This window comes from Babylonia areolata, chromosome 19 (assembly GCF_041734735.1).
Source record: "Babylonia areolata isolate BAREFJ2019XMU chromosome 19, ASM4173473v1, whole genome shotgun sequence".
NCBI lineage: Eukaryota > Metazoa > Mollusca > Gastropoda > Neogastropoda > Buccinidae > Babylonia > Babylonia areolata.
This window is the reverse complement of record NC_134894.1, coordinates 37,287,222-37,297,221: the sequence shown is the minus strand read 5'-3', so window position 1 is coordinate 37,297,221 and position 10,000 is coordinate 37,287,222. Positions and strand designations below refer to the sequence as shown.

The following is a 10,000-nucleotide window of genomic DNA, read 5'->3' as shown; positions in this document are numbered from 1 at the left end:
CCGTCTTCACCATGTGGTCAGGTTGATCCTGACTGCTCTCCACCAACGGGAAGTCACATTTACCCACAGACATCTGAACTGGAGCTGACTGAGATTTCACCACAGCCGAGTGGTACCATTCCTGTGAGGAGAGGCCATCAGTAGTATCACAGCTGACACAGTTGATCACCTCAGAAGCACTGTGGTAATGAAAGATGGGCTCTGTACTCAGACATATCTCTCCCTCTGTCAAATGACTAATGGACAAAGACCTAAAGGCTGGGTTCAGTGGGTGGTGGTCACACTGCGAACCAGTGTCCGCACACGCCGTGTGTGTGTCTGTTTCAGTGACTGGCGATGAGGGGCCCATCGAATTCAGCTGATGATGAGCACAGTCTGCACCGGTCTGAGTGCACCACCTGTCTGGTTCTGTGTCAGGGACTTGTGCCGCCTGGTCCACTGATATCAGCCGCTGATGGCTACACTTGCTGCACGTCTGGTCTGCTTCTGTGGCCGGAGATACGTGGTCCATCCTCATCATCTGGTGATGGCTACATTCACTGCACGCCTTGTCTGCTGTTTCAGTGGCTGGAGATATGTGGTCCATCCACATCAGCTGGTGATTGCCACATTCCGTGCACACCTTGTTTTCTTCTGTTTCGGTGGACGGTGATATGTGGTCCATCCACGTCATCTGATGATGGCTACATTCACTGCACGCCTTGTCTGCTTCTGTTTCAGTTGGCAGTGATATGTGGTCCATCCACATCAGTTGGTGATTACCACATTCACTGCACGCATTGTCTGCATCTGTTTCAGTGGGTGGTGGTGACATCTGGTCCATCCACATCAGCTGATGATGGCCACACTCCGTGCATGACCCGTTTTCATCTGTCTCTGCCACTGGTGAAGAGAGGCTCACCGGGTTCAGCTGTTGATAAGAACAGCTTGCACTAGTGTCTGTGCACGGTTTGTCTGTGTCCGTGTCTGTGTCAGCGGCCGGTGAGGTGTGTCCCATGGCCATCAGTGGGTGATGGGCACAGCTTATGGTAGCAGCAGCCTCCATGCACGGCCTGTCTGTCTCTGTGTCCACTGTCAGTGACACGTGGCCGTTCTGGTCCAGTTGACAGCCATGATCCGCGCACATCCTCTCTGTGTCTGTGTCACCCGCTGGTGTCACGGTGTCCATCAAGTCCCGCTGATGATGGCCACAGTTATCACCAGTCTCCGTGCACCCCCTGTCTGTGGCTGGGGCCGGTGGTGCGGGATTCAAGGAGTCCAGCTGCTGCTGAGCACAGTGCGCGCCGTTCTCTGCGCACAACGTATCCATCTCTGCCGCCCTGGCAGAGGGCGAAAGGGGACCCATGAGAAAGCACGACGAGTTGGGAGAGAAGTCTGGGTCCTCTGTCGCCAGTGGGTAGTAAGAGTCATTCTGCCGGGAATCGGAACTCTCCCCGCCGTAGGAAGAGTAGTTCTGGTCGTAGTCCCCCGTGTTGCTGTCCAGGTCCATCTGGATCCGCGAGATCTCGTTGTTGGCGAGACAGGAAGGGTTGAACATGCTCAGCCCGTCCTGGCTGACGTCACTTCCGGAAGAGTTCCGGAGCCCGTCCCTCCCTGCCGTGTCCTGCTCCACCTGCACCACCGGCACCGCCAGGTGACCCGTCCTCCGCGACTTCCGGCCCGCGTGCGCGAACCCTTTCCGGCGGATGCGGTAGCGGGCCGCCTTGTAGATCTTGTAATTGAGCACCAGCATCAGCACCAGCGGGCAGTAGAAGGCCCCCACCGTGGAGAAGATGGTGTAGCCGTGGTCCTGGCTGATCATGCACACCCCGCTCAGCTCGGGGTTGTCCGACTCGTGCCTCCAGCCGAAGAGCGGCGGGATAGAGATGGCCACGGACACCAGCCACACCACGGCGATCATCACTAGGATCTGGCGGGCGCAGCGGCGGCGGACGTAGTCGATCTTGGAGACGGCCCAGAAGCGGTCCATGGCGATGGCCACAAGGTGCAGGATGGAGGCCGTGCAGCACAGCACATCCATGGACACCCACATGTCACACAGCGCCCGACCCAGGTACCAGTACACCGACACCTGCAAATCCAACACACACACACACACACACACACCCTCGTCACGCAATGGATAAAGTTATATATATATATATATATATATATATATATATATATACAACTGTTGGTTGTAAAATAAGACACTTGATAAGTGTCCAACGTTTCAGACCATAGGTCTGTGTTCAGGGACAGTACTGGTTTGAAAATCGTTTTATCGTCGTACCTCGTCACGTTATTTAGTTGTTTTTGATGGATGGAGCTCTGGAGTGGAGGGGAGGGAGGGAAGAGTCGTGCAACAGGATGTTGCAGTAGCGGCTTTTCAGTGGGTTATGTTGTGGTTGACTTGTGTTGTGTTGTGTTGTGTCAAGGCCTGACTAAGCGCGTTGTTGTCACGCTGCTGGTAAGGCACCTGTTAAGCAGATGTGGTGGAGCGAATATGGATTTGTCCTAACGCAGTGACGCCTCCTTGAGTAACTGAACTAAACTGTGCTGTGGTGTGCTGTGCTGTGTTGTGTCATGTTGTGCTGTGCTTTGCTGTGTTGTGACGTTCTGTGCTGTGTTGTGTCGTGTTGTGCTGTGCTTTGCTGTGTTGTAACGTTCTATGCTGTGTTGCGTTGCGTTGCGCTGTGTTGTGCTGTGCTGCGTTGCGCTGCGTTGCGCTGTGCTGTGCTGTGTTGTGTTGTGTTGCATTGCACTGCATTGTGTTATGCTGTGTTGTGTTGTGTTGTGTTGTGTCGTATTGTATTGTATTGGTAGTAAAGTTGGCCTGAGTTGGAACATTGCTACGGACAACTCTTTTGTGCCGTCTATTCTACCCAGGCCATCATTTCCACCAAGGTATTTCCACAGTGTTTTTTTGTTTTGTTTGTGTCAGTCAAGAGGCCTGCAATCATTAAATCAAGATCGGCGTCATTGTATAAATTTTCTAATGATGATAAAAAAGAAGAAAAAAAAGATGTGTTCACCAGTGCAAAACGCACTTCATGAAATCAGTCTTGCAAAATATCGTCCACGAGGGAACGCATGTACAAACAGACAGACAGAAAGACAGATGAACGGGCAAGCAGACATACTCGCTTGAAAGTATTCCCACATTGCAACCGTTCCGGAGTTTAAATCAAATAGAAAACAACTGTATTTTAACGGCAACAGTACCATTGACATTTCTTACTGTTAAAGAGGGGACAAACTTCATGTGATTGGCTGTGCTGATTCACTGGAACAATTAAGATAATACAATAATTATAACTACTACCACAAGAAGCGTTTCATTTATTTATTTAACTGTTTCTTTCTATATGCTTGAGCGCGCATGCACACACACACACACACACACACACACACACACACACACACACACACACACACACATATGCAAGCATGCGACTTCCTTTATCCTACATTTCTACCATCGAGCGTCTGTCCACTGTACAACCGGTTTTAGTCCCGCCAATTAGACAGCCAGACTTCATTTTCGGGAAGGTTACATGCTGATATTGTTCACGGATTTTTATTTAACGTGCGTAGTTCGTTCTTCTGCATGCGAATACAGACGGACGAAGGTAGTAAAGACGAGAACACAGGTCTGCATTGAATATGTTAACCAGAGAGACAGGAAAGATGTTCACCGTTAAACCACCAGGCGCCGCTGGGCTTCAAGCATCAGACCTTCCAGACCTACGAGACAGAAGTCTCTAATTCTCCTATAACCCAGACCCACCGCGCCCTTCTCTTTTGTACACAGCGACACCAGAGCAAGCAAGGAAAATGCAGCTCAAAGCCTCAACCTATCCATCAGATTGATGTCAGCGAAGAGTTCAAATCCATCACACACACACACACACACACACACACACACACGGCAGAAACATCAATGTGGCACTTTCGACAACTTTCCTCTACGTATCCTTGACATTTTGAAAATGCTGATTCAGGGCCACTTGGGTGGGAACATGTATTTTCCATCAAGCTTAACGACAGGTTGAAGAGACACCGAGAGACGCGCGGTGCCTACTACAGCTGCAACTGGCATGTGGGTTTGTGGGGGAAATGAAGATCAAAAACCGAATATCTGGGCCTTAGGACACCATGAATAAATTTATTATAACTTCAGGTTTCGTGTATCTCCAATACCAAAGTTTTCTGCGCACTTTTTTTTGTTTGCAGAGCCAAAGGGTTTACTCTCGCTCTCCACTGTCTCTGTCTCTCTCTGTCTCTTTCTCTGCTCTGTCTCTCTCTCTCTCTCCAATCCAACTGAATTCGCCCAACCCTATTCCCTCATCACTTTTTCTGGTCAACATTACCGGAATCTCTCTGCTCCCAAATCTCCTTCTGCCACTCTTTGATGGTAGTCAAAATAACATATACAAATGAACAGTCTGCATGAGGAGGTAACCTACATTTAGACCATTTGTTTGCTGTAGTGTACAGGGGAAAAAAAGAAGTGTGATGGAAGCTGGGTGAGCATGAGGATTGAACGCAGGCGGCAGAAGTTTGAGCAGTGACTGTTTTGACAGAGACATCCGCCAGCTCGCGTATTTGCGTTCGTAGATTCTCCTCATCCCCCCCCCCCACCCCCCCCCCCCCACCTTCACGTTCACCGTCTGCTTTTTCTGGATCAGATCAACTGTCCATCCTGTGCCTAGCCCCCTCCCTACCCCCTCATCTTTCCAGGCCTTTTCCTTTGATCTTTCATCCCCTACAAAAAGTACCCCCTTTCATTCTAACCTCTACCCACATTATTTCATAAACCACGCTTTGAAAACAACAACATCAACAACAGCATCATCATCATCAACAGCAGCAACAACAAAAAACTTCCTATAAACTGACCCGGTTTTTGATGTACGCTGTTTTCGATGAAGGTCAACTGGAGCATTGCTATAATTTTTTGTTGTTGTACAGAAGCATCCATTCAGAACCCTTTACACTTCTTTTGTTTTGACGCTACATACAATACTTTTTCCTTCCGATACCATTGAAGATGTTTTTGTTTTGAGACCAGTTCTACTGGTATTCTTATGGACAGCATGGCAGGGTGGACCCCTGAGCCAGGAATCCACAACATGATCATCCCCCCCTCCCCCCCACACACATTAATCAGAATCACACAGCAAAGCGTTCGAACTTTGACTGGCTGACGAACGTGTTAACACAATATTTTCGATGCCAAAGTGCAATAATGTACAGCTCTTTATCAACTAAAAACGAATTGTGGGCTACACTTTCTTCTTCCACACACACACACACACACACACACACACACACACACACACACAAAAAAAACACTTTAAGGCACACTGGCACAGAAGGTGCTCTTTGGAAATGTACACACACACACACACACACACACACACACACACACACACACACACACACACATAACCCTCCCACCACCACCCCCCACCCAACCTGCCCCACCCCCACCCCACGCCCCCCACACACTCACCATCCACACACCAACACCACCACCCCAACCCCCCTAACCCCCCCCTCCAACCCCCCCCCCGCCCACGCCCCCCCCCACACCCCCTTCCCCCCCGCACGCCCCTCCCCTACACTAACACACACACACCACCCACCGACCTCGTTGAGGAGGCTAAGGGGCATGACGAGGACGGCGACGAGGAGGTCGGTGACGGCGAGGGACAGGATGAGGTAGTTGGACACCCCGTGCAGGGAGCGCTCCACCAGGATCGCAGTGATGACGAACACATTGCCCAGCACCGTGGCCACGATCATGCAGCCGAGCAGGACGCACAGAGTCACCAGCGTCTCCTGGGAGAAGGGTCGTGGAAAAGATCTTCAGTTTAACGCCTTTTCAGTAGAAGTGTCATTTGAGGTGTGATGTGTGGTGAGTGTGAAAAACAGGACAAGAAAAAAAGAAGAAGAATACATTAATTATTTTTAAAAAAAAAGAACAAGAACAAGAACAAAAAAGAAAGACGAACAAAGAAGCAAACAAACTATATATATATATATATATATATATATATATATATATATATATATATATATATAAACATTGGGAGAGTTCAGCAGGATATACAGAGTCTCAAGCGTCTCCTCTGGTCTGTGTGACCCGTAGCAGACAAGACAAGTAAAAAAAAAAATATTATAAAAACCATCACAAGGAGAAACCAGGATGGTATACAGAGTCAACAACGTCACCTGGGGCCGTATTCAAGAGAACCATCGTACTTGCGGGTAACTGTGTACCTGCGGGCAAATCTACCTGCGGCAAGGCAAACTGTCGGATGGTAAGCAGTACCCGGTATTCAGGAACACTCGAGTCTACCCACGGGTCTTCAAATAACCTACCAAGGATGACTGCCCACGAAGCAGATGTAAATATGGCGGATCCTTTTTGTAGCGTTGTTTTCCTTGAGGGAAAGCAGACATGCTTTGTGGATAGCTCGTCGTGTTTTGCTGACTCTCTCGACAATATTCTCAACTGCTGTGTGCTGAGAAGTGCACAGAAGGAAATCACCAGGATTTCTTTTCTTTTTTTAATTTTTATTTTTAATTATTATAGAGGGGTTGGCTGCATGAGTGCACTGTGTGTGTCTCGAACATGAAGTTTTTTTGTTTTTTGTTGTTGTTTTTTTTCCTTCAATTGAAGGTGTTATATATATATATATATATATATATATATATTTATTTATTTATTTATTTATTGAAACATCATGTTTGACACAGTTCATAAATGTCACTTTAGGAAAAATTACATGCTTAACACATTAGGCAACTGCACTGAACTTCAGCGATAATTAACTTGAACATGAAGTTAATTTAGCTTTCAAGTTAAACTGTATCCGCTGGTCCCTACCATGTGAAGGGTAACTTGCCTTACGGCAAAATGAAGTTTGTCTTGAGGTGAGTTATGTTGTAAAACACAAGACAGCAAAAAAATTGATCTAAAACAACAGCGGATTAAAAAACAAGACTCACAGAGAGAGCCCTGCATGACATAATTTACAGTCAACCAGCATCTCCCGATGGGGTGTGTAGTGTTGTGAAACACAAGACAAAACAAAAACTGTTTGATTAAACACTTGCCCCAAAAGAAGCTGAAATTAATGATACTACTACTACTACCACCACAATCAACACCCCCGCGGCCACCACATCACATACATCACCTACACATCCACAACCACCTCCACCACTACCACCACAGCCACCACAACAACTACCTCCACCATCAGTAAAACCACTTTCTCTACCATCACCATTACCACCACCACCTCCACCACCACCACCATCATCATCACCACCACTACCGCCACCACCACCACCACCATCACCACTTCCACAACACCTCCACCACCACACCACCATCATCACAACCATAAGCACCACCACCACCAATCACCATCACCAACACAACCACATCAGCCTACACAACCACACCAACCACCACCAACAACAACACCACAACCAGCAACCACCACCACCACCACAACCACCAACCATCACCACCACCACCACCACCAACCACACAACCACCACCAATCACCACCCATCACCACCAACACGGAAGGAGCGGAAGGTACAACCACCTGCGGGTAGTTGGACACGTGGCGGTCGTAGACCATGGCTGCAGTTGAGCTGAGGGTCTCCAAGGTCTCTGTACCGCCACCATGGCCCACACTGACGTTGCCATGACCGCTGCCCATGCTCAGCGTGATGTTTAACCTGCGCAAACAAGTAAAGACATTTTTGGTGAGAGCTACCACGCGTGTAGTTGTTTTTGCTTTTTTTCTACTGCCGATGATGACGATGTTTGCAACCTTGATGGTGCTGATGTTTATTGAAAATCGCAGTATACAAGCGGCAACGACAAACTGACAGGAAAACAAGAAAACAGTATGGAATGAGAGACCTGACAGACAGACAGACTGGCAGACAGACAGACAGGCAGACAGACAGACTGGCAGACAGACAGACAGACAGACAGGCAGGCAGACAGACAGGACAGGCAGGCAGAAAGACAGGCAGAGAGACATGCTAACAGATGCCACGTTCTTTACTGTTCAGAAGAACACGAAATCCATTTTGAGAGCTGTATATGTTACCGATACAAATCTTTTCTCCCATCTTTCTCCCTCTACACATCGATGCACACACACACACACACACACACACGCGCGCGCGCGCGCGCGCGCGCGCTCGCACGCACACACGCATCCTGTCCTTCCAACCACGTCCTTTCCAGGCGAAGCAAAAACACCCCCCCCAAAAAAAAACAACAACAACAACAACAACAAAACAAAACAAAAACAAGAAAAGAGCTACAAAAGATGTGGTTTTGGGATATTTGCACTGTACAGAAATGGTAAGGAAACAGCACCTGAAGCAAACGTTCACTCATCCATGTCACGTGCAAAGATGTAGCTCACAGCATTTACGAGAAGCAAAGCCACAGTGGTAGATCAGTAAAGGCTGGAATGTTCGTTTATCGTTTATTTATTTACAGTCACTTCATCTAAGATGATATTAGACTGACGGGGCTGAAATAACACAACAACAACAGCAACAACAACAGGAACGATAATAATGATGATAATAATAATAATAATAATAATAATAATAATAACAATAAAAAGAAGAGAAAATAATCGATACCAATTCTAATGAATTTTCCTTTGAAGTTTCTTTCCTGTAGTTCTGTGAGGCGAAGAAAAATATCCTGCACTTAAGAAATCAACTGGAGAATGACAACCAGTTTGAAACTACTTTCACTCTCTCGGCATTGCGCCCTTTAAAAATTATTTTATTATTATTTTTTTTAAAGGAAAAACAAAACGGCTGACTGCTCTTTTCCGTGTTGCATGCTGTTCTGTCAGATCAAAGAGTTTCGCGGCAGGGAAGAAGAAAGGTCATCGGTCACTTGCATGCATGTATACACACGAAACATTTTCCGTGTTGTTTTCCCCATCTTGGATCGTCTCTCCGTCATTGGATCCATAGATTTAAAGAACATTAAAAAGAAGAAGAAAAAAAAAAAAAAACCAACAAAAATAACCTTTCTCTTGTCATTTCAAATGAATTAAACAACAACAAAAACAATAACAAAAAACAACAACAACATAACCTTACTCCTGTCATCTACAACTGAGTTAAACAGACAGGATATTTCCCCATTTCTTCTGTATTCGTCGGTTTTACGCATGTTACATATACCGCTTCCGTGTTCCGGAAAATGAAACTGAACAGGATGTTTCTCGTTTAAGATTCGAAATTTGTCTTTTTACCGCGTTCGCTTGGCACTCATGTTCAAAATTCGTGCACGTGTGGGAGGACTGGTGTTTTTTTTTATGCAAACCGGTTCGCCAGACTGGGATAGCGTGACGCTACCTGGAATGGCACTATTCCACTTGCGACAGGATTGTTGGAGTCAGTCATGACCAACTGGTGAACTGAAGATTGATGGTGTACTTGTGTGTCCTCTTGCAGTTTGCTCTTGAGTGTTTGTTCATTTGCGAGGGGGAAAACCATAAGTTTTCTCCGTTTCTGTCCATCTCTCCCTCTATGTGTGTGTGTGTGTGTGTGTGTGTGTGTGTGTGTGTGTGTGTGTGTGTGTGTGTGTGTGTGTGTGAGAGAGAGAGAGAGAGAGAGAGAGAGAGAGAGAGAGTGCGCGCGCGTTCATACGTACATTAATGCACTCATACATGGTACATGCATGTCCCAAAAGAAGAAATAAACGAACAAAAAAAACCCCAACAAAACAAAACAAAAAACAAAACAAAAACAAAAACAAAAAAACCCAACAACAAACGGACGGAAGGAAAATGTTCACTCAAGCGTACACATTCTGGAGCTGAAAGGAATCATGCCAAATCCAGACTGCACCCGGGGTGCAACTCTCTGTGAGTTACTCCATCCCCGTCTTCTCTTACCCCCCCCTCCCCCCCCCACCCCTCCCCCCGCACAGCCCCTGCCCCCTCCC

The 10,000-nt window shown here is 47.1% G+C and overlaps 1 protein-coding gene across 2 annotated transcripts in view; it reads right to left on the bottom strand.

The window, feature by feature from the left end:
* The window catches only part of LOC143293668 (uncharacterized), a 191,932-nt gene that overhangs the window by 1,762 nt on the left and 180,170 nt on the right, over positions 1-10,000 (bottom strand). For both annotated transcript variants that reach the window (XM_076604803.1, XM_076604804.1), the window contains 3 exons: positions 7,611-7,746; positions 5,635-5,826; positions 1-2,071 (listed from right to left, as the gene is read on the bottom strand). The exon at positions 1-2,071 is cut by the window's left edge and continues 1,762 nt beyond it. In XM_076604803.1, the coding sequence (XP_076460918.1) occupies positions 1-2,071; positions 5,635-5,826; positions 7,611-7,746 (2,399 nt within the window). The remainder of the gene's footprint in view (positions 2,072-5,634; positions 5,827-7,610; positions 7,747-10,000) is intronic.